At 34.0% G+C, this 24,439-nt stretch overlaps 2 protein-coding genes across 2 annotated transcripts; one reads left to right on the top strand and one right to left on the bottom strand.

Moving 5' to 3' along the window:
* The first annotated feature begins 2,229 nt into the window (after positions 1–2,229).
* On the top strand, positions 2,230–17,803 carry ZDS (zeta-carotene desaturase). The gene is made up of 14 exons (XM_086450029.1): positions 2,230–2,592; positions 9,635–9,759; positions 10,988–11,122; positions 11,497–11,569; positions 11,679–11,752; positions 13,270–13,374; positions 13,537–13,781; positions 13,876–13,963; positions 14,327–14,369; positions 14,463–14,619; positions 14,751–14,879; positions 15,865–15,937; positions 16,742–16,906; positions 17,405–17,803. The coding sequence occupies exons 1-14, from the start codon at positions 2,403–2,405 to the stop codon at positions 17,570–17,572; spliced, it is 1,770 nt and encodes a 589-aa protein (XP_086306155.1). The 5' UTR covers positions 2,230–2,402; the 3' UTR covers positions 17,573–17,803.
* A 3,984-nt stretch (positions 17,804–21,787) lies between these two features.
* DRT102 (DNA-damage-repair/toleration protein DRT102) lies at positions 21,788–23,020 on the bottom strand. Its single transcript, XM_086451471.1, has one exon. The coding sequence runs from the start codon at positions 22,943–22,945 to the stop codon at positions 22,013–22,015; it is 933 nt and encodes a 310-aa protein (XP_086307597.1). The 5' UTR covers positions 22,946–23,020; the 3' UTR covers positions 21,788–22,012.
* Between the last annotated feature and the right edge of the window lie 1,419 nt (positions 23,021–24,439).

Here is a 24,439-nt window from a genome sequence, read left to right as displayed (position 1 = left end):
AAATTAAATAAAAACTAAAAAAATGATATATATATATATATATATATATATATATATACCCCTTTCCATAAATATTTTAAAATGTGGTTCTAACTGTAATTTTGTCAAACTTCTCGACAATTTTGATAAAAGGTGATTAATGAAAAATGACTCAGTGGAAAAAACACATGATCCCGGCCATTGGAGAGCATCTCCTATGGCAATGCCATATTTGCCTCTTTCAATTCCATTTTTTGAAACAATGTCATATTGATCGTCTGCCTCTCCAATGCCTTATCTAAAAAAAAATTGTTATTAATATACTTTTGATGGAAAATTGATAAAAATAAATAATTCAAAACAATTTTTTATATATTTTAGATGGTAATTTGGTCAAAATAATAAGAATAATACTGAAATGACCTTAAGATTGTACCTCACATCGTACATCGAAAGTGTGTAGGAACCATAAATGTTTTTCATCGAGATATGAATAAAAAACATCTATGATTCCTACAAACTTTCACATTAGGATGTGTGATATGAGATAATCTTGAAGTCACTCCAATATGACTCAAAGAATAATTCAAAATACATTTTTTCCCACACAAAAGACAGAATTACAGATTTCGAAACATTCTAAAAGTAATGCCAAATGTAGCATTACTTTTTGCACATTCTATTTCTGAAAGTCCGCATAACACTTGCATCAGAGAGTCTCTATGGGAGATAATTCCAAAATATGAAATGGCCACCAAAATTGGAGATGTTTTTATCACACAATGGTGAACCTTATACATATCCCAATAATACATATGCATGTAGTAAAATTCGACAATTAGATTTCGTATTTTAACCGTCAGGATCATGTGTTTTTCCACAACTCATTTACCCTTTAGTAAATCACCCTTGAGTTTGTCTAATGTAACATATCACGCAACTCTAAAACTCATTGAAGGTGCGAGATTGTTAAGTTGATTAAAGTCTAGAAGTATTGTTGACATCATAACCTGAATTTTCAAAACCCGCCTTCACCTGCAAATTATTAATCACTAGCCTTGTTTACCGAGCAAACTAATAATAATAATAATTCTAAAACTTGCAAAATCATATCAAAATTGAACCAAATGAACTTGTCTGGATTTAATTTTGAAGTGACTCAAAAACAGAGCTCAAAAAATGTTGATTTATCTGGTTGATTCAAAAATTATTAACCAACCAACTACTTCAAATCTCAATATGTTGGAGAAGGGAAGAATTATGAATATAAAATGATCATGGGGTTTAATCGGGCTATGACACACTTGAAAATAGAGGAAAATATACACTTAACATAGTATCAAAGCACTAGATTCATATAAGTGATGGATTCAATTCTTTCCACTGATACATTGGAGAGGGGGAGAACTATATGTATAAGAGGGTCACAGGGATTAAGAATGGGGGAAGATATACACTCAACACTCTCTCTCACTCATAAGGGTGGAAAGATTTGAACCCATAACCTATATGAACCCAACTAACTATTCCAAATGATCGATCTGTTGGAGAGAGGGAGAACTATGAATATAAGAGGGCCACGGGGCTTAATTCGGGTATGACACCTGAGAGTGGAGAAAAATATACACTCAACAAAAATTGGTTGAGTTGCTTTTTTTCGACAGTAAAAAGTAAATCGAAAATAATAAGAACTATTAATTTATTAGGGTTGTCTATAGATCATGTTCATATTGCATTGATACCGATATGATATAAGAAAATTATTTCAAACACATTAATCCGATAAGTTTTCATATCGATTTCCTATGCCATTGGATCCTTATCAGAACCTAAATCCATGATCTGATTCATAGTTTTTGGATTGTGTCCGCATGAGTAGCACCCTTGAATTTTCTCCACTCATCTAATGTCGTAGAATGCGTGTCAACGTATCGTTGTAAGTTCGGTGGACACGAAGAAAACTATTATGCGCACTACACATAGACGCTTAAGTTAGTAGAAGCAATACGGCACTTAGTGCGCCATTTCTCAGCCGTCCAACTGCAAATAACTTCTTTTATGCAAGAACTAGTGATCCAATACGATTACTTATACATAATCAAACAATATTAGCCCTAGTTTCTTCTATTCAGACATAAATCAAATTAATTTGCAAGTAATCAACCAATAGAAACATGACACGTAGATATATGGTACATTACTTGATAACTCGATAGACTAGAAAGCATCTCTGCTGAAAATCACTGAATGTTGTAAAGCCGCATCTTCTCATCTGGGACTCCCAGACAAAATCCGATTACAGAGCATCTCCTTCACTTAAGATTCTCTCTCTCTCTCTCTCTCTCTGTTGGTGAAGGAGATGGTATAAATAGAGGGAGAGTTCATCTCTCTTGATTTCCTTCTTCGTTCTTGCTTAGGCAACCATGGCGTCTTCAACTTCTCTCCCTGCAAGTTCTTCCATCGAAAGCCGAATTGGTTATCGAAGTGAGATTCTTGGATGCAATCTTCGTCGTTCAATTGTTCTCCATGGATGCAAGTTTCCGTTGAAGAAGAAGAAGAAGTCAGAGATTCGGTTCTCTCTGGAGACGAAGGTCTCCGACATGAGTGTTAATGGTGAATAATTCATTTGTTTTAGTTATTTTTTTTCTTTTAATTTCTATCAATTTCGACATATTTTTAGTACTTAACTGTGAATTTTAGTTGTTGGATGATTTCGTTGGATGTTACTGAATTTGTTATTTGGTGAATTTTAGTGACCGTTTGGTGGATAGGATTTTAGGGTTTTCAGTTAGTCTTTTGCGACAGAAAATGGAATTGGGGGTAAATAATTTGTTTGATTTGCTATTTACTGAAATTTGGGCTTAGTCATCCACCTAATTGAAGAGTTAGATGATTGGAGGAGGCTGAGGTTGGGGAGGGAAACATGTATATGGATGGTTATTTATTTAGATAAGGAGGATAGAATTGAGTTTAGTATATTTTACATGTTTCAATAGCAAATGCAATGGTGTAGATTGTGAAATTTTCTAGTGGAAGTAGATTAAGAGCTAGTAATATCAGATGTAATGATAAGGTTCATATAGTTGAGGTAGATACAGAAAATAGTGGAGAAAAAAATCATAATTGTGGGGGTATAAAATATCATTCCCATCTCTGGTGTCACAAGATTGGTTTAGTACAGATATCGAGATGCACACTATATGTACTATGTACATCTATCTTGTCATGTTGCCATGATAGTCTTATATGATAAGGAAAAGGATCTCATTAGGAAAGGACTCTTGTTTGGAAGGAGTTACCTTATTTGGTTAAGAACTGTTTGGTAATTATAATTTTAGATCAATTAGTATTTATTGCTTTGCTTTAAGGAGGGCTCTGTTTTTATCTATTTAAGAAGAGGGATATGGCTTGTAAAGGGGAATTGGAAAATTGGGAGAGAAGGCATGTAACTGGTTTTATCATGATTTCTAGCATAATGGCTCTCAGAGAGCCCAGGGAAATACTTTTTGGATTCACGATTCCCGTAAAAAAATCTCTTATGTTCTTTCTTTATGAAATTTTCATTTTTATGTGATTGGTTGAGGGAAGAATCCAAAAAATTTGCCCCACTATAATTAGTTGCAAATGTTATCTGTAAGGAGGTCTTTGATGAGGAAAGCTTTGGATCAGACCGAAAGACCATCTACGTGTAACTTTTCTTCATAATTGAAATTAGAAATGTCACGCCCTAAAAACTCAACCCGAATCCCCATGATTCCCAAGTTGAATTCCGAGGCATGATATAAAACCCATGTCATGATAATCAATACATAAACTTAAATGACAAATAATATAACTATATGTCATACCTGATCATTGCTCAACAGAACAAACACGTATCCTCAAACATCAGAAACACTTGACATATATACATAAAACAGTAATGTCATACTATGGTGTTCATAATTACATAACAAAAAACGATAGCTAAAGACTTAAACCTAACTCTAGTTTAAGACTTATTACTAGTAATACCCATGCTCCACTCCTGGAAGCTTGGACTGATCATCTATAAGGCCCTGGCACTGAGTCTCCTCGGAAGGATCACCTAAACCAGGTGCGCCTGAAATTTGTGATGTCGTAGGGGTGAGTAACAGGGGAGTTACCCAATAGGGGAATCTTACAATTCTAAATAACAGCATCCTATATGCAGTTTAAACATTCTAAGAATTCATAAATCATGCATATTTGATATTCAACACAATTAAAAACAATTGAACACCGATGTCATAAAACTTAGTAGGAAATTAAAACACTTAAAAATCTGAAGAAAACAATTGTTCATAATATAACATCAAATAATAGAGTACTATAATAGAGAGTTGAGGGTCACGACTGATGTGAACATCTCAGTCAAAATACGATTATTCCAATACTTCACCAGTGTGGAACCCCACCGTTAGTTCCTGATTCTATGGCCAGCCTCTGCCATAATTTGGGTAACTGTTTTCCGGCTCAGGTTGGCCGTTGACCAAGGCCTTAAGAAACGGGCCAAATCAAGTAGGTCATTCTTTCTTGACTACTCTAGACTATTAATGATCATTAACTAGCCATCTTCATCTATGCCAATCTGGCGTGCATGTGATCATCGATATTCTCTATCAATCATACAACTATCTACATCTTGTTCTCTATTAAAGATAGAAAAGAAACTCCCGGATTCCTGTTGTGATGTTGTGTTCTTATGCATCCCATAATACATAAGAACTCAAACAACGCAACTGTATCCTAGAATAACACGTCATTCCGGAAATATCACAACATGTTATTCTTTATAGGTTTTCACAATCTCTTTAATAAATCACTAAAATACTACATATAAGTATTTATTTTCTTTTCAAAACGTAATGAAAAATAAAACATACACATGTTTTAAATACCCAGTCCACTCTTAAATGTACAGTCTTATCTCTCTTTTCTTTTTCTTTCTTTCGTGTCTTACACGACCCTTAGTCGAAGCATTTCACTCATTCGTGTCTTACACAGTCTATGACTGAAGCATCACTTCATATTTTCTCTCCTTTTCGTGTCTTATACGGCATACGCCGAAGCATCTCACTAACTGGATATTTTAAAAGCACGACATTCAATTGAGAACTCGTTCTCATATTTATTTTAATAATTACTTTTCTACCCAACTTTTAATTAGAAACATTTCTTGGAAATCCATCACTAAAATGATTAAAGTAAACTGTCCACCAGTTTAACTTATTCAAAAATCATGTATGTTTATAAAAATGTGAACAAAATATGTATTGTGTAAAAAAAAAACAACAACTTATATAGTTGCTGTATTTTCTTTTTGACAAGTACAAAATACGTATTAAGTACTTATAAAATACGTATAAATTAACAAATATTTTTTTTTTGCATGAAACTAAAGTAAACATAGTAATATATTATATAAAAACAGCAACTTTTATAGTTGCTGTATTTTATATTTAATACGTATAAATACGTATAACGTACGTATAAACACGTATAACGTACGTATAAAGCAACCATATTTTTTTTACATTCTATCCAACAATCATGGTGTCAATTTAATACAAAAATAACAGCAACTTTCATAGTTGTTGTATTTTGTTTTTAACATGTATATTTACGTATAAAACATGTATAAATCAATTACAAACATGTAAGAATTCCTTTTAAACAAAATACCAAATACTAGCATGCTTTAAAATCATAAAAACACTAATATAAATATGTATAAATAATATGCATGTTGTTAAAAAAATTTACAAAACAATTTTAACTTTAAAATTTCTAAATCAAAATTATTTTTAAAAACAAAACAAATCCAATTTTTACAACTATAAAATCAGCATTATACATATATATTTTTACTAAAACTATTATAATTAGTTGCAAGGGCCTACCTTATTTCTTTTCCTTTCTCTTCTTTCTTTCTCTTCTTTCTTTCTTTCTTTTCTCTTCTTTCTTTCTTTCTTCTCTTCTTTCTTTGTGTAAAGAAAATGAAACAACTAAAAAATCAGCTAATATCTTTATTTGATATTTTTTTTTTTTTAAATATCTAGATATTACAAAATTCTAATTCTTTTAGAATTTCTTAAAAATATCTTAGTCAATTTGACTTAGTCAAAGTTGTTTGACTAGTCAACAATAATTGACTTGACTTGACTTGAGTCAATTTTAGTTGACTTAGTCAACATTTTTTTTTTTACATTACAGAAGGTAAGACTAGCCTGTAAGCAACTTGACCAACTCGTTCTGTAATCTCGAATGGTCCTACATATCGGGGTTTCAGCTTACCCTTCAAACCAAACCTGGATATCCCTCTCTTAGGCGAGATCTTCAAAAATACCATATCTCTAACATCAAACTCCAAAGGTCTCCGCCGTTTATCGGCGTAGTTCTTCTGTCTGCTCTGAGCTGCCTTTATCCTTTCCCGAACCATTCGTAACTGGGTTACCAAAGGCTAGTGACGGTCTAGATGCGATCTGGGTGATAGTCGACAGATTGACAAAATCAGCTCATTTCTTACCGATCAAGATGACGCATACAGTTGATAAGTTCAGTTGATTATATATAGCAGAAATCGTAAGGCTACACGGAATACCAGTGTCAATAGTTTCAGATCGAGATCCCAGATTCACTTCACAGTTCTGGAAGAGTATACAGTCAGCTTTAGGTACTCAGTTGAAATTGGTTGAAGAGACTACAGAGAAGATCAGAATGGTTCGGGAAAGGATAAAGGCAGCTCAGAGCAGACAGAAGAACTACGCCGATAAACGGCGGAGACCTTTGGAGTTTGATGTTAGAGATATGGTATTTTTGAAGATCTCGCCTAAGAGAGGGATATCCAGGTTTGGTTTGAAGGGTAAGCTGAAACCCCGATATGTAGGACCATTCGAGATTACAGAACGAGTTGGTCAAGTTGCTTACAGGCTAGTCTTACCTTCTGTAATGTAAAAAAAAAATGTTGACTAAGTCAACTAAAGTTGACTCAAGTCAAGTCAAGTCAATTATTGTTGACTAGTCAAACAACTTTGACTAAGTCAAATTGACTAAGATATTTTTAAGAAATTCTAAAAGAATTAGAATTTTGTAATATCTAGATATTTAAAATATCTAGATATTTTAAAATATCTAGATATTTTTTTTAAAAAAATATCAAATAAAGATATTAGCTGATTTTTTAGTTGTTTCATTTTCTTACAAAGAAAGAAGAGAAGAGAACGAAAAGGAAAGAAAGAAAGAAAGAAGAAGAAGAAAGAAAGAAGAGAAGAGAAAGAAAGAAAGAAAGAAGAGAAAGAAAAGAAGGAAAGGAAAAGAAATAAGGTAGGCCCTTGCAACTAATTATAATAGTTTTAGTAAAAAATATGTATATGCTATAATGCTGATTTTATAGTTGTAAAAATTGGATTTGTTTTGTTTTTAAAAATAATTTTGATTTAGAAATTTTAAAGTTAAAATTGTTTTGTAAATTTTTTTAACAACATGCATATTATTTATACATATTATATTAGTGTTTTTATGATTTTAAAGCATGCTAGTATTTGGTATTTTGTTTAAAAGGAATTCTTACATGTTTGTAATTGATTTATACATGTTTTATACGTAAATATACATGTTAAAAACAAAATACAACAACTATGAAAGTTGCTGTTATTTTTGTATTAAATTGACACCATGATTGTTGGATAGAATGTAAAAAAAAAAATGGTTGCTTTATACGTACGTTATACGTATTTATACGTATTAAATATAAAATACAGCAACTATAAAAGTTACTGTTTTTATATAATATATTACTATGTTTACTTTAGTTTCATGCAAAAAAAAAAATATTTGTTAATTTATACGTATTTTATAAGTACTTAATACGTATTTTGTACTTGTCCAAAAGAAAATACAGCAACTATATAAGTTGTTGTTTTTTTTTTACACAATACATATTTTGTTCACATTTTTATAAACATACATGATTTTTGAATAAGTTAAACTGGTGGACAGTTTACTTTAATCATTTTAGTGATGGATTTCCAAGAAATGTTTCTAATTAAAAGTTGGGTAGAAAAGTAATTTATTAAAATAAATATGAGAACGAGTTCTCAATTGAATGTCGTGCTTTTAAAATATCCAGTTAGTGAGATGCTTCGGCGTATGCCGTATAAGACACGAAAAGGAGAGAAAATATGAAGTGATGCTTCAGTCATAGACTGTGTAAGACACGAATGAGTGAAATGCTTCGACTAAGGGTCGTGTAAGACACGAAAGAAAGAAAAAGAAAAGAGAGATAAGACTGTACATTTAAGAGTGGACTGGGTATTTAAAACATGTGTATGTTTTATTTTTCATTACGTTTTGAAAAGAAAATAAATACTTATATGTAGTATTTTAGTGATTTATTAAAGAGATTGTGAAAACCTATAAAGAATAACATGTTGTGATATTTCCGGAATGACGTGTTATTCTAGGATAACAGTTGCGTTGTTTGAGTTCTTATGTATTATGGGATGCATAAGAACACAACATCACACACAGGAATCCGGGAGTTTCTTTTCTATCTTTAATAGAGAACAAGATGTAGATAGTTGTATGATTGATAGAGAATATCGATGATCACATGCACGCCAGATTGGCATAGATGAAGATGGCTAGTTAATGATCATTAATAGTCTAGAGTAGTCAAGAAAGAATGACCTACTTGATTTGGCCCGTTTCTTAAGGCCTTGGTCAACGGCCAACCTGAGCCGGAAAACAGTTACCCAAATTATGGCAGAGGCTGGCCATAGAATCAGGAACTAACGGTGGGGTTCCACACTGGTGAAGTATTGGAATAATCGTATTTTGACTGAGATGTTCACATCAGTCGTGACCCTCAACTCTCTATTATAGTACTCTATTATTTGATGTTATATTATGAACAATTGTTTTCTTCAGATTTTTAAGTGTTTTAATTTCCTACTAAGTTTTATGACATCGGTGTTCAATTGTTTTTAATTGTGTTGAATATCAAATATGCATGATTTATGAATTCTTAGAATGTTTAAACTGCATATAGGATGCTATTATTTAGAATTGTAAGATTCCCCTATTGGGTAACTCCCCTGTTACTCACCCCTACGACATCACAAATTTCAGGCGCACCTAGTTTAGGTGATCCTTCCGAGGAGACTCAGTGCCAGGGCCTTATAGATGATCAGTCCAAGCTTCCAGGAGTGGAGCATGGGTATTACTAGTAATAAGTCTTAAACTAGAGTTAGGTTTAAGTCTTTAGCTATCGTTTTTTGTTATGTAATTATGAACACCATAGTATGACATTACTGTTTTATGTATATATGTCAAGTGTTTCTGATGTTTGAGGATACGTGTTTGTTCTGTTGAGCAATGATCAGGTATGACATATAGTTATATCATTTGTCATTTAAGTTTATGTATTGATTATCATGACATGGGTTTTATATCATGCCTCGGAATTCAACTTGGGAATCATGGGGATTCGGGTTGAGTTTTTGGGGCGTGACAAGAAATTACCAACCTAAGGAAGTCATTTCTAAATATGCAGTTTTGCATTCTCCAAGCAGTAGTAGTGCTATATAGTTAGATTTCGCAATAATGTTGCTCGAATGCATTTTTAATTTGTCAGCTCCGAAAGGACTGTTTCCACCAGAACCTGAGCATTATAGAGGACCAAAGTTGAAAGTGGCAATCATTGGAGCTGGACTTGCAGGCATGTCAACAGCAGTGGAGCTTTTGGATCAAGGCCATGAGGTTTAATCCATACTCTCTCTTTTTGTTTCTTGTTCTTGTTCACTATTCAAGTATAAGATCTTCGTATGCTACAATCATTTAGCTACTTGATCCTATGTTGTCTTTATCCCTTTATACCATTATCAGCCGGAACAAAATTTTCTTTTGGAAAGAATAAATATTTTATTTACTAAATTGGATGCATTGTTAACATTAGGCATGGCATCTGTTTGGTTCTGTTAAAGTACTTTCCCATTTGACCCATTGTACTCCTCACCACACCACAATTATATTTTAGCTTGGTCATTCTTTAAAAATAGACATGGTTATTTGTTTGTGTTGAATTCATTCCAAGCTATTAAAAGAATTCGAATTTTCCTTAAATTTTACTCATTTAAAATTCCAAATTAATTCTAAGAAGTTTAATTCGACGTGGATAAGTATTGTACAAAAATGTCAATTTATAAAAGTTGGGATAATTGGTATAAAATGTTGGAAAATATACTCATAGTACAGGAAATGATACAACAAGCATGATCACGACACTCTTGACTCGTTATATCACCCAAAAAAAATAAAAACTGGAGTAACGTATGCAAGATAAATAATGTTTTATTTTGTATTAATGCAAACATTTGAAAGTCTAAGAAACCAATAGGAAAAAATTAATTTATATGTTAAATATAATGTCACTAGTAAAATAGCAGCCAAATCACCGTTCTTCTTAAGGATGGGAAAGAAATTGTGGTGTTCTCCAAATTTTTTGTTTTCTTACCCTGAAGATCGAAAAGATAATAAATAAATAGTGTGTAAATGTATCATGTTTCTGTGTATAAATAAATCATTGATCTAATGCAGCTTAAATGTATCAAAAAATCATGAAATTACCATACCTTTTACTTATGTAAAACTTCAAAGAACAAAACTTGAGTTCAATCCCTATTAGTTGTTTTCGAGTTGAGAACCCTTAATGGAGTGATCATTTTCATCTGACAATCTCTTTCAAGAAATCAAACGTGAATAAAAATGGGGATATAAATGCTCATGGACACTAATAATTTGTTTTAAAATTTAGTTTATCAAAAGTAAAATTTGCCAAAATATATAGGTACTTCTCTTGGCCAAGTTATCCATTGACGAATTTGGCTAATTTTTGTACAATTGAAAGTTATCTTGATGTAATTGCTTTGTAAAGTTTATATATTTCAAATCATTATGATAATATGTGTTGTTTTGGTTTGATTGACAGGTTGATATTTATGAATCAAGGTCTTTTATTGGTGGTAAAGTGGGTTCTTTTGTGGATAAGCGTGGAAACCATATTGAAATGGGACTCCATGTTTTTTTCGGTTGCTACAATAATCTTTTCCGGTTGATGAAAAAGGTGAGCACCTCTTGCTTAGCCACGATGGTGTGATGCAATGATGTCTGTTTCTCATGCTTTGTGCAAATCAATTCACGTAAAAGGCTGAATATTCTATTTGAGAGTGGGCATTTTTGTAAGTCTCAAAAAGGTGGGGTCAAGTTAAGCCTTACCTCTCTCCTAACCTTCTAGTGGCATACATATTTCTCATGGCTTCTTGGAGTCCCTGAAAGAGTAGAATTTGCATGTGAAATAATTTTGGGTCTATAAAAAGAGAAATTGGTGATTGTGGACATTATCTACTAATCGGATATGAAAAAGAAGATCCCTGCTATTTTCTGTTATTAACTGAAATTGAAATTGCACATTCCTCTCTGACCCTTACCTAAATCTAGGTGGGTGCAGACAAAAATTTACTTGTGAAGGATCATACGCACACTTTTGTAAATAAAGGGGGTCAAATTGGTGGTATGCTTCTCCCATTTTTTATCTCATTAAATTTTTACTTCCAAGACATTTCTGTTTAAAACCTTAGATTACTTAATTTTCCTACATGTAACTTGATTTTCCAATACAGAACTTGATTTCCGGTTTCCAGTGGGGGCCCCTTTACATGGAATTAATGCATTTCTGTCTACAAATCAGCTTAAGGTAATGCCCTTATGTGTGTTTTTATGACTGAATTTTTTGTTGTGTGGATTGCCATTTGCATATGAGAACATCCTTTTTCAATCTGTCATGCAGTAGTATTTTGTTCTTAGCATTTACTTCATTATCCCTTTTTCAACTTGTATCTTTGTGCATGCATCAGTGCCTAGGAGTACACTTTTTTTTTTCGCATTTACACAAATTTGAGTAATAAGAACATCCCCGGGACTATTCCTTCCAGTTAGATTCTATATTTTTTGTTCCATATCAGCAGATTGCGTGTTTTACTAATCAGAGTAAAACACTGTAACATGAGTTTTTCTTGTGTAATTTGATCATGAATATTGATTTAACCAATTCCAAATAGGTATTTCATTGTAACTAAAAATTTCCTTAATCATTGTTTTCACTGCTTTCCTGCAAAGTATATCATTCTTTCAAACAAAGGTGCCAACTTAGCTAAGTTTGTGAAGGCATGTTGAGAGTTGATCCCACAACCTATGTTCAATCCCCGTTGAAGCCACTCTCACGTTGACAACTAACCACCTTGCTTGCCTAACAAAAAAAAAAAATCTTTCAAACAAAAATGTTGATAAACAATCAAGTGAAGATTGAAATAAATAATATATGAAAACTAAGAATGGCACACCAGGTCACATTTGATTTTATGAGAGGTTAACTCTTGGCACACCACACACCTGCGACTGCATACTTTCTTTCCAACCTTTTAATCTCCCCAACTGAGGTGATGCTTCCGGTGCTTAACAGTCAACTATTCCTATTAGGCAGTCCCGTTAGTGTAATGTTCTTGATCTACACATCAAGTAAGATAATTTATCACACAAGCATTCAAACAAAGCTCAAGTCTTTTCCATAAGAAGATATTTTCTTTTCATCACCATCAACCTACACCACCTCTGTGGAAATGGAAAGAGAACCAGTTTCTTTAGGCACACACATACAGATATCCCTGCTAATTCTTTATGGATATCAGATCAAGTACATACTAACATTAAAATGTGTTGTTGAAATTCACCTTTACCTTCTTGCCACGATCAAAATTTGTGGTTGGGTTCCCAGACCAGCATAATATTACCATTAAGTTGGTTTTGGCTTTGATGATGTTAACTATGTTGGAGGTTTCTCTGCTATGAGCTTTGGTTTTAAATCTCCTTGGTTCTTTCCCATGCTTGTCCTAGAAAAGGAAGAAAAAAAACTGCTTAGCAGCTGAGTTCACGATTTCATTGTTCTCTTTGGTCGTAGTTTCTACCTTAATATAGATTCATTTTAATTTTTGGGTCATGCTTTTATTAGCTAGTTCACGTTGCTCTACAGATGCAACTTCTTTCTATTTCCAATTTTCCTGTTTTCTTCAGCACTTTGTCTCGATTCTCAAATCTTTGCGTATTTCCTTTCTAGATTGCATCTTGCATGATGTCTATCTAGGTGTAGAATATAGGTCTCTTAATTAAGTGTACATGCATATAATGAATTTTCTTTGGCATATGGATCTGTTACAGACTTATGATAAAGCAAGGAATGCTGTGGCTCTCGCCCTAAGCCCAGTTGTTCGGGCTCTTATTGATCCAAATGGCGCAATGAGGGACATACGTAACTTGGATAATGTAAGGAAGACATCCTATTGTCTCTAGATGGTGATGTTACAGCCTTCTGCTGTCGTCCATGGAAATTGCTATGAGTTTTTTTGGTTTTCTCATATATTTACATTGGAAGTATTCTTATTCAGTAATTAGATGCTAAATTAGAACTTCATTTACTGGTTGCAGGTTAGCTTCTCTGACTGGTTCTTCTCCAAGGGTGGCACACGTACGAGCATCCAGAAAATGTGGGATCCCGTTGCTTATGCTCTTGGATTCATTGACTGCGACAATATGAGTGCCCGCTGTATGCTCACCATATTTGCTTTGTTTGCCACTAAGACAGAGGCTTCCCTACTGCGAATGCTTAAGGGTTCTCCTGATATTTATTTGAGTGGTCCAATCAGAAAGTACATCACAGACAAAGGTGGCAGGTATAAGCAAGTCAATAGAAATTGTATATGATCTCAATGTGGTAATGGTCTCATAATTCATTTATTTTTGTGGTTTCTTCCTCTGCTTCAACAGGTTTCATCTCAGGTGGGGTTGCAGGAAGATACTTTACGATAAGTCTGCCAATGGGGACACTTATATTACAGGACTTGCCATGTCTAGGGTAGGTTACTGCTCATGAAATAACTAAATCTTTGTAAGTTCAGTTTTACAGCCAAATGGTCATATGTTTAACATTCAAGTTTAGGGATTACAATTTCAAAAAAATTGATTGTTTATCACATAAACCTGTATATTAACTTCAGTTCAATTTCTCTGGTAAGTTACAAATTGGACTCTTTATTTCATTGCACATTGCACTACTATTCTTGTGCTTTATTTTTCAAGAAAAAAAATTCACAACATATTTAATCTCATGTGAGAAGTTTACAACCACAAATGTCCCCAAAGAGCTCGTGTGCCTATTTTTTTAATCTTTCTCGCTCTCTGGTTATTAGGATACTTAATATTGTTCTCCTTATTGCAGGCTACAAATAAGAAAATAGTGAAAGCTGATGCTTACATTGCAGGTTCGAAAACTGGCTTTCTCCATTGTTTATATTCTGTTTTTCGTTTCTAGAGTGTCAAATTTGACATGGATGACTGTTAACTTCTTATGTCAGCGTGCGACGTCCCTGGAATCAAAAGATTAGTTCCTCCACAATGGAGGGAATGGGAATTTTTTGATAATATCTATAAACTAGTTGGTGTCCCGGTTGTCACTGTGCAACTGAGATACAACGGCTGGGTTACAGAGTTACAAGATCTGGAAAGTTCAAGGTGATGCTCATACTTTCCCTGATACTGAAATGCTCTGTTTTTTTTATGCCAGTTGTGCATTTGGTCTTGTTTTCTTTCTCATGGGCTTCATAAATATTCCTCACAGTAAGCTTACATTTTGTGATTGCTAGGCAATTGAGGCAAGCTGTGGGGTTGGATAATCTCCTTTATACTCCCGATGCAGATTTCTCCTGCTTTGCTGACCTTGCGCTCACTTCTCCAGAAGATTATTACATCAAGGGACAAGGTTCACTACTGCAGTAAGGAACATTCTCTTTGTGCTTTTATTTTGAAGCAACATAGATCTACTATTGTTATTCAATAAATTATTTGCATAGCCCTTTAAGCCTTTAGTTTCTATCACTCTATCTAATATCTTTCTACTACTATGTTATCTACGTAATGCATCTTTAGACCAGATTTATCGTTCAACAAGTGTATCTATAACGGTAAAAAATGTGTTGGAAATATTCATGAATTACTCAAGACCAGATGAGGGGAACCTGTATTGGACATACGAGACCAGACGAGGGCATAAACTGAACTGCATCTCTGGGAAATTTGTTGTGCAAAAACTTGGCTTTATAGCCTTATTGCTTCTATTCAACCACCCTTCTAGAACATGACATTATAGCTCAACACCACTGAACTGAATCACCTTAAAAAGCATTTATTGAAAGATGAAAGTTAGATGTTTATGTAGCTTTGCATATTTCTCTTTATTGGTGGGGATAGCATTTAGAAGCTATGGCACAATTAAGAGTAGGAGGAATGAGGAAATACAATTGGAGTGTGTTTGTTTGTTGGATTACCAATTTATGCATTGATCTGCATTAGTACACCCTAAGAAAGTAGACATTGTAGGATAATAAGTAAAGATAAATGCAATTGTCTTATCCCATACATTCCTTCATTTTTATATTCAAAATGTTCTATTATTTTCTTATTTAGTCATGTATTACTCAAACTCTTATAGCCTTTCATCTCAACCTTCTATTTTTCTTTAGTTTTCTAGTATTGTGAGGTTCTGCTGGCATTTGATTCAATTAAAATTTACTTATCAAAAGGAAATGGATCGAATACATGCTTAGTTTCAGTCTGGCCTCGAAATCTGCATTGAGTTTTACTTCGAATTAATTTATCCATATAACCCAAAATTAAATTCTGCCGCCAGATTCCATATGAGCTAGTGCATTTCATTTCTCTTCCTTCCTTCTTACAGCAATTCTTTGCCATTGCTTTCAGATGTGTGCTTACACCTGGGGATCCCTATATGCCCTTAACAAATGATAAAATCATTGACAGAGTTACAAAGCAGGTTCGAACACTCATCTTCATGCCTTAAATTCTCAAGTGGATTTTGCTCCATGTGGACTTGCTCCTACATGATAATCCAAAAATTTGCAAATACAACTGACTGATTATATTAGAGGGGATAATGCTGAAGTAACATTGTGGGGGACATTTCTGACGTGGAAGTGTGTAGGAACCATAGATGCTTTTCATCGAGATCTCACTCATATCTTGATGAAAAGCATCTATGGGTCCTACACACTTCCACATCAGAAATGTCCCTTATGATTTCCCCCCCCCAATGTTACTCCAGCACGACTATATTAGAGGTGCAACTCGGGTGGGTTGGGAGTCAACCCGTTCAGAACACTAACGTCATTGCATTTAACCCAAGATACAAAAAAAAAAAAAAAAGATTCGTGGTTCTGCGGGGTTTAATTATCCCTTGCAAAACATCTTCCCTATATGTTTGGAAAAATATAAAGCCATCTCTGTAAATATTCAGTTGACATTACAACTCATATCAGATGACAACTTCCAAAGTCACTGCGAGAGACCTCAGCTTGAGACCGGCCTGAGTTTTGGTTGGGTTAGCCCAAGTCTGGGAGAGGTTCACCAGGCTCGGGTTGAACCTGCCTCACTTGCATTCCTACATCATATGCTGTTCTTTTACATTAGTTTTTTCCCCACCATGGTCGTGTCACACAGAAGATATTCCAGGGAAAATGTCTCCACAGACAATGATGTAATCTTTCTTGGAGACTTCTTGTGTGTAGCATATGATAGCCAAAGCTAAGTCCATATAATTTTAATGGTTTTCTTTCATCAGGTTTTGTCTTTGTTCCCATCTTCTCAAGGCTTAGAAGTTATTTGGTCAGCTGTTGTCAAAATTGGACAATCTCTATATCGTGAAGCACCTGGAAAAGATCCTTTCAGACCCGATCAAAAGACACCTGTGAAAAATTTCTTCCTTGCTGGCTCCTACACTAAACAGGTGATATTTCCTTTGCCGAATTAATTTATTTTAGGATTGCTTCACTTAATATATAACTATATGCAGCACATTGATGCATGGTTTCAAAACTCATCCGAGACCGAGACGTATCATCCAAGTCGTCTCGGTATCAGGCATGGATGAGACGGACAGACAAGTCAATTTTTCGGACAAGATATTAAACCCCACTTTCTTTTTTCATATTTTTTAACGAGACGTCTCAAACGTATCGGAAAACTCGTCCGAGACAACTCAGTATCTGGCATGGACAAAACGAGACACGAAACCGAGTTTTAAAACCACGCATTGGTGCCTTAGCCAATTCTTTGTCCTTAGAAATTATGCTTTCTATGGGACGTGACCCTGATTGACAAAATTAATAATCTTATATGATTTATAAGCTTTGCTTCCCTTTGTCATATATAATTAATGGATTCAATAGTGCAAAGGAACAGAAACAATGCCAGGAAAGTGAAATGGGTTTTTGCTTCTGTACAGGATTATATTGACAGTATGGAAGGAGCAACACTGTCAGGAAGGCAAGCCGCGGCATATATATGTGATGCTGGGGAAGAGTTGGCTCTTCTTCGGAAGAAGCTAGTTCACAGTGAAACTCAAGAAGTTACGAAATCTGAAAACACCACTGATGAGTTGAGCCTTGTCTGATACAACCTGATTCATTTATTGACTGTACCATCTTGAGATTTCTCGGGGGAGATAGCAGAGATGTACAGGTATAACTGGTATGAAATTTTTATCCTTTATAAATTGTGGTGCGTCTTTGTTTCCGAGCAGTGTATGTTTCCTAGTAATTTGAAGAAGAGGCTTCTCTCATGATGGAACTGTAAGACATGAAGGAATCACGAAAAATCTTAATATAATTATATTTAAAAACCAGGCAGAATGACTCATGATCTGGGGTCCTCTATTGTTAAAGGTTGTGCCTAGGCCCCACTTTACCCGCCTAGACCATGCAAGTGCTTACGCCTTACGCACTTTAGTTAGGGTTTCAAATTTTGGGGTTAAAATGGCATTTTTTATGATGTACTTTCATATACATTGTGTCCTTAAGGGGTATTTAATCAATTTTATGACATAAGGGGTATCTCGAATAATTAGCTAAACTTTTGAGGTGTCTAAGATTAAAAAAAAACTAGTTGGTAACATGTTCAAATGAGCATGTATTGCAAATTTAGGATTCCTTCATGGTTAAAATTCCTCAATTAATAAAAAAAAAAAATTGAACAGGTAATCTTATATTTTTTATATTTTATCATTTAATATATCATAAAGGTCTTTTTGTAATTTTAAAAATTAATAAGATTTTATTGAGAATAACATAATTATTGTAGGAAACGGAAAAAATAATACAACTGGTTATGGGTTTGTGGGATTATAATATTATTCATTTTGACAATAATGACCTTGATAATAATAAGTTAGATGTAAAAGAAAAAATAATTTTAATCTTCCAAATTTTGGTGTCAACAAACACTTATTTAGTCTTCTCTTTTTATGATAGTAAGGATTTGTGAGAGGGCATCAAAAACTTCTATTTGCATTTACATTATTTTCATTTTTCTTACATATATTAGTTTAGTTGAATTTGTAACTTAGTATTATCCTGGTAATGACATTCACATTAAATTTTTGTTGTCACTTAAACCACGCCCTGCCTGGGCCCGATCAGGTATTAAGGGGGTCCAGCACTTAGGGCCCACCTGGCACTTTTAACAACCTTGGTAGGGTCCGATCATAAAAATCTGTGGGGTTAGTCCACATGGAAGATACGAGGAAACCTAAGGTTAGGAGGGTCCAACATTTTGGGAACAAACTTTATAAAAGAGTCTCTCTCTTGCACACAATACTTTATAAAATGGTTTCTCTCTCATGCACACAATCACCTTTGGAATCGTTATCCCAACAATTGGGATTTCCTGAATTTTTTTAATTTTTTAATGGGGCTCGGCAAACTTAATGTAACATTTTGGCAAATTAAAATGTAGAGATATAATGTATTTGCTTGAGAAATCTGTTTAGGTAGATTTATGTAAGCATATTGACTTCTTCAAAAACCATAAAGATTTTCAAATTTAAAGTCAATATTTACCTATAATATTCAGAAAATGCGTTTATAGGCAAATTTATACAAGCGCGTTGATTTCTTCAAAACATAAAGTTTTTCAAATTTGAAGTCAACATTCACCTATAATCCTAATAATTGTGATTTCTCGACATGTAACATTTTGGCGAGAGATATAATGTATTTGCTTGAGAAATCCATTTACCCAGATTTATATATGCACGTTGACTGCTTCAAAAACATAAAGTTTTTTCAAATTTAAAGTCTATTCATTCAAGTTCAAATTTTACATTAACAATTCATATTCCATTTTAGAACATATTTTTCACAAGTATTATCACAAATCATGCTATAAATAGAAAATTGCAACATTTTGAAAAATCTAAGGGTCTGTTTGTTGCAGATTCATGCTTCTGCTTTAGGATTTTGTGTCTAAGAGAAGCAAAAACTCAGTGTAGTCTAGGAAACTGCGTCCAGAAAAATCTTATTTGTTACAGAAGTTGAGAAAGAAGTAATAGAGAGGTCAAATTGATTATGTTGTTTAATCGATGAGTTTAAAAGAATGAGAGGTGAAATCGTCATTTTATCCCCATACGTTTTCAGTGTTGACTTCTCATAGGTGGTTCGCGTGCTCAAGCAACCCTACCAAGGCTTCTCAAAAATGCAGTTTTAGACTTCTCGCAAAACCTAGTGAAGCAAAAACCATTACTAACAAACATGCTTCTCCGGCTTTTTTGACTCAAACCCAAAAAAGCAGCCAAAAAACCCATAACAAACAATCCCTAAACAAAACAACAAAACTGATCTCTCTCTTTCTCTCTCAGACACACACACACACACACACACACACACACACACACACATACACACAAGATAAAAATATCATTTTCTCCCTTTACTCTCATGGGTAGCCAATTTCAATGCTTTTTTTCATAGATAAAGATGAATATTGATAGAAAAGAAAGGAAAGGATGTAAAGAAGACCAACCTACAAATAATGAGGATGTCACAGAATACGGAAAACTTTCTATGTTGCAAATACTAAATTAACGGTCGCTTCCTCGCTCTCTGAAGGAGCAATACAACAAGCACCAATCATCCCAAAAACCAAAATCAATTTCATGCCATCCACTATTAGAACTACTCAACCTTCAGTTGGCCCTCCCTATATGTTGAGGAGACCTATGACCCTTCCCGTACCAACGACCCAATTGTTTCAGTCCTGACCTTACCTCCTTATCCTGCATTCAAAGGCCTTAAGCTACCCGAGGATCATGAATACAGAACTCTTATACTAGAATCCAACTTACAATATGTTTATAACAACACACCACTTCTGACTCCAGTGCGTGGCAGACAAGACTTTGATAGTTGCAGCAAAGTCTCTTCTACAACAATCATATCATAGTACGTGAAAATTCGAAAGATCCACTAAGAGGCTAATTTCTGCTTTGATAATCTCATGACATCATGGTCCAAGATAGCTAACCTACTCCTCTTTTAACTGCCCGTCTACCCAACTGGCTTATATTATGGATGGATGATTATATACAATCACCCCAAAATATATTGTTTCAATGGGCTTCTGAAAGTCATTTTCCACAAACGTTCCTCAAGATCTTTTTGGACTTCAACATTTTTTCAGTATAGAAATATCAAAAGATACTCAAGTTTGGCTCATTCTTTCAGTAATTTTGTAGAAGCCCTTCATCATATCTGCTCATTACGTTTTTTGAACTTGAGCTTTTACTATCATCAAAGCCTTTTCCTAAAATCTTATTCCTCCATTCATAGTCACAAAGTCAGGGTTCAGGAGGGCACATGTTAAAGTGCAATAAATACACTTTGGAAATTGGATTTTGTACCGAAAATGCCCTTAAAAAAATTTATTATCAAAATACCCTCAAATGTTTATTCCCAAGGTGTATTTATTGCACTTTAAAGTGTGCCCTAAGGACACACATTAACAAAATCCTAAATTGGCTAGCAAAATTTTTTGATTAAATCAGGGAAAGAAAATAATCAATCAAGCTAGGGTTTGGACTGTGTAATTCTTCCTACTAAATGGATTCCTCGTATTACATCATCAAGTCCCATTCTAAATCACTTAACCAAATATTGATATTATCCATACATCCACAAAAAGTAACCACACGACCACAACATATTCAAGGTTTCTATTAGTCAAAATGTAAAAAAGATTACAATCATGAGTCCAAGTTAGGATTCATCAACTGGTCAAAATTATCAAATTCAATGTCATCATTGCATCGTTCATTATCTGATGCTTCATTCGTAAAATGGCAACCATCATTTTTATCAAGATCATCTCTTCTTACCAGTGCATTAAGGTCATCTTCCATTTTTTTTTTTTTTTAATTTAAGCATAAAGTTTACAATATAATCGCGAAGTTCATAAAAGTCACAACACTAATTGAAAATACCTCAATTATGTCTAAACCAATGTCTTCTTTAATTCAAATGCGTTTATTTTCACTGTCACTAAGTCAATCCTTTTTCTTTCTTTTTAATAAGTATCAGTAACTCAATCTACAATATCTTTTGTCCTCCTTTCATACTTCAGAACTTTCAACTTGAACATTCTTTCTAACTAAAATCAACCTTTGTTGAACAAGACTAAACCATCTCAATCAACTATCCCTACATTTTACAAATGAGTTCATTTCTAATTCCATCACTCTTAGTTTCTTCAACTCATCCTCATCTACACAATAATAAATCCGTAACAAGTTATTTCTTAGTCACCCAACAATTAACTCCATAAAACATAACCGATCTTACTATCATTCATAAATTGTTCTTTCTAATTTCATTGGGATGCATAAGTTATGTAAGTTTATTTCATGTTCTCAACAAGCCCAAAACCTATAAACAAAAAACAAAAAAAAACACACACACAAAAATAAAAAATAAAAATAAAAATAAAAAAAGATGAAAAACACAACTACACACAAAAACACTTGACAGATAACATAAACAGAGTGAGAAAAGTTCACTAATAACTACACAGACACACCTGAATCCTTCTCAATTGCAGAGGCAGCAGAATCCAAATCTTCATCCAAGAAAATATCCCACAAACCATCCCACCTAATGAAGAACTCTGTATCCTCGAAATACTTAACTCGATGAACATCGCCCGCCGGCGTAAACAAGAAATCCCCAATTCCCAAATCATATTTCTCCTTCTTTGTCAAATTCCAAACCCTCTTACTTCCCTTCATCACCACCAAATCATGACCAAACGTATGGTGATGGGCAGGTTCCACACTTCCAGCTTTAAACCTAACGATCGCAGAAGTCGGATTCTCTCTCACAATCTTCATCGATCCTCCTGGCATGATCTCAACTGGTTCGAATTCTCTATTCTTCGCTAAGTTGCATATCGCGCAAGTTTCAGATTTTTTGTCGATCTCGGCTTGATCTGATCCGATCTTCGACATTTCATTGATCGATTCGTCGAGGAAGGATTCGACATCTGGAGGCCATGGAGTGTTGCCGGAGGCCGGACATGATGATTTGAAGGGGGTTTGAAGCCAGGTATCGAGGATTTTGATACCGATATCCGGCGAAGTGGACGTGCCGGAGACGGCGAGAACATTGCAGTTGTTGATCGATCTGGTGTTGAGAGCATCGTCGACGGTTACGCAGGTAGAAGCGTAAACGCCGGGGAATTTGTTGGCGAATATGGAGACGCCGATGCCGGTGCCACAAGCGACGATTCCTCGGGTTTCTATTGTTGATTCCTCATCGTAGGCGGCGGAGCTGACGCGACGGCCGATTTCTTCTCCGACAGAGTAGTATTTTCCGGTGCCAATGTCTTCAACTTCGATACCTAGGGTTTGGAGGTGAGAGACTAGAGCGTCTTTAAGAGCGCAACCGAAGGCATCGGCGCCAGCAATTATTTTGAGGGGGCGTTTGCTATCTTGCGCCATGGGAACACTGGAGAGAGTAGTAGTTGCAGAGGTTGTACCGTTGTAGTGTAGTGAAATAGAAGAGATGAAGTGGGTTAGTAAGACGAAATTACATACATACCCTCCTTACGAACTAATTGTCAATGGTTTTAAAACTCGGTATTACGTATCCTCTCGTTCACCGCAGATACCGAGTTGACTCGGACGATACGAGTCGTCTCGTTCAACCTTGCAACAATGGTTTTTAACCATTTAAAAAATCTGAAAAATTCAGAAAAAAATCAGAATTGATTCCTATTAAAAAATGAACCTAAAAAAATATATAAAATTAAAAAAAAAAATCATAATACACATATCAAAATAAATAATTAAATATTTACATTGATACGTTGTTTCATTTTCATTGCACAAGTGCACTATACTTTTTTTCAAATACAATATTTAAAAAGCACCAAACTTACCATCAAAAATATCAATTAAAACATTAATTTCAATTCGATAAAAATCGGTATTATAAAAATTGGATCGACCCTTATTGAAATTGGTTTTTATTCGATCTCAATATGATTCAAATATGTTTCAATTGATTTTCATCATATTATAAGTATGATTTGACATATAAAATACAAAGAAGCAACATTCAAAAAAATAAAATACAAAGAAACTTCACAATTATGTAACACAATTGACCTACTTTCTCACATTTTATCGGATAGGGACACGATTGATCCATATGCCATCCGATAGGTTACTGCATCAAATTTCTATCGGATCTAATTTTTATTGGAACCCAAATCTTTAATCCATGTATGAAGTTATCTAAAAGGCACAAATTGGAATTTGGATCCATTGACAGCCAAACTATTTTCAAAACCCAAATCTTCAATCGAGATCTGAAATTATCGAATTTGAATGGATCGGATTTTGGACCCATTGATTGCCTTACTATTGAGGGGATCATAGTAATTAATGATCCTAAGTATCCAATTACATCAGTAATTAGCAGTTGAGAAGCATCCTATATTTGCGATTTAGGAAAATGGCCCATAATTTAACGGTGTTGATTCAATGTGCATCATTGTTCCATCACTAATTTCAAAAATATTCGGTAAAACTCGGTTAACGCGGACGAAATTTTGATATTTACATATCAAAATAATATATATATCAAAATAAATAATTAAATATTTACATTGTTAAAATCTATCAAAATATAAAACAATTTCCATATACTTCACCCATCATTTTCAATGTTAAAATCTATCAAAATATAAAACAATTTCCACTTCTTAACCATTACAAATTATACACATTAGAAGTTAATACATATTATACAAAATATTGAAAAGAAAAAAAAAATAGAGAAAAACAAATCTCATGCTCTATCAAAAAAGAAGCTAAATCTTACTTGATTTGAAGTAAATCCACCTTTTACTTCGATTTCTTCTTGAATCAGATAATTTTTTTTTCAAAACCTTGATTTTTGTTATTCACTTGATGGAGAAGATGAAGTTT

Source organism: Akebia trifoliata, chromosome 8 (genome assembly GCF_017979445.1).
Source record: "Akebia trifoliata isolate Shusen 1 chromosome 8, ASM1797944v1, whole genome shotgun sequence".
Classification (NCBI taxonomy): domain Eukaryota; kingdom Viridiplantae; phylum Streptophyta; class Magnoliopsida; order Ranunculales; family Lardizabalaceae; genus Akebia; species Akebia trifoliata.
Note: the sequence above shows the minus strand (reverse complement) of the source record. Positions and strands in the feature narration are given on the sequence as shown.

What these genes read in the sequence shown, in the direction of transcription:
- ZDS (XM_086450029.1), top strand. Translation starts at nt 2,403, where the DNA reads ATGGCGTCTTCAACTTCTCTCCCTGCAAGTTCTTCCATCGAAAGCCGA. An exon ending in ATCACAGACAAAGGTGGCAG is followed by an intron (nt 13,782 to 13,875) that starts GTATAAGCAAGT and finishes CTGCTTCAACAG; the next exon opens with GTTTCATCTCAGGTGGGGTT. An exon ending in AGCTGATGCTTACATTGCAG is followed by an intron (nt 14,370 to 14,462) that starts GTTCGAAAACTG and finishes TTCTTATGTCAG; the next exon opens with CGTGCGACGTCCCTGGAATC.
- DRT102 (XM_086451471.1), bottom strand. Translation starts at nt 22,945, where the DNA reads ATGGCGCAAGATAGCAAACGCCCCCTCAAAATAATTGCTGGCGCCGAT.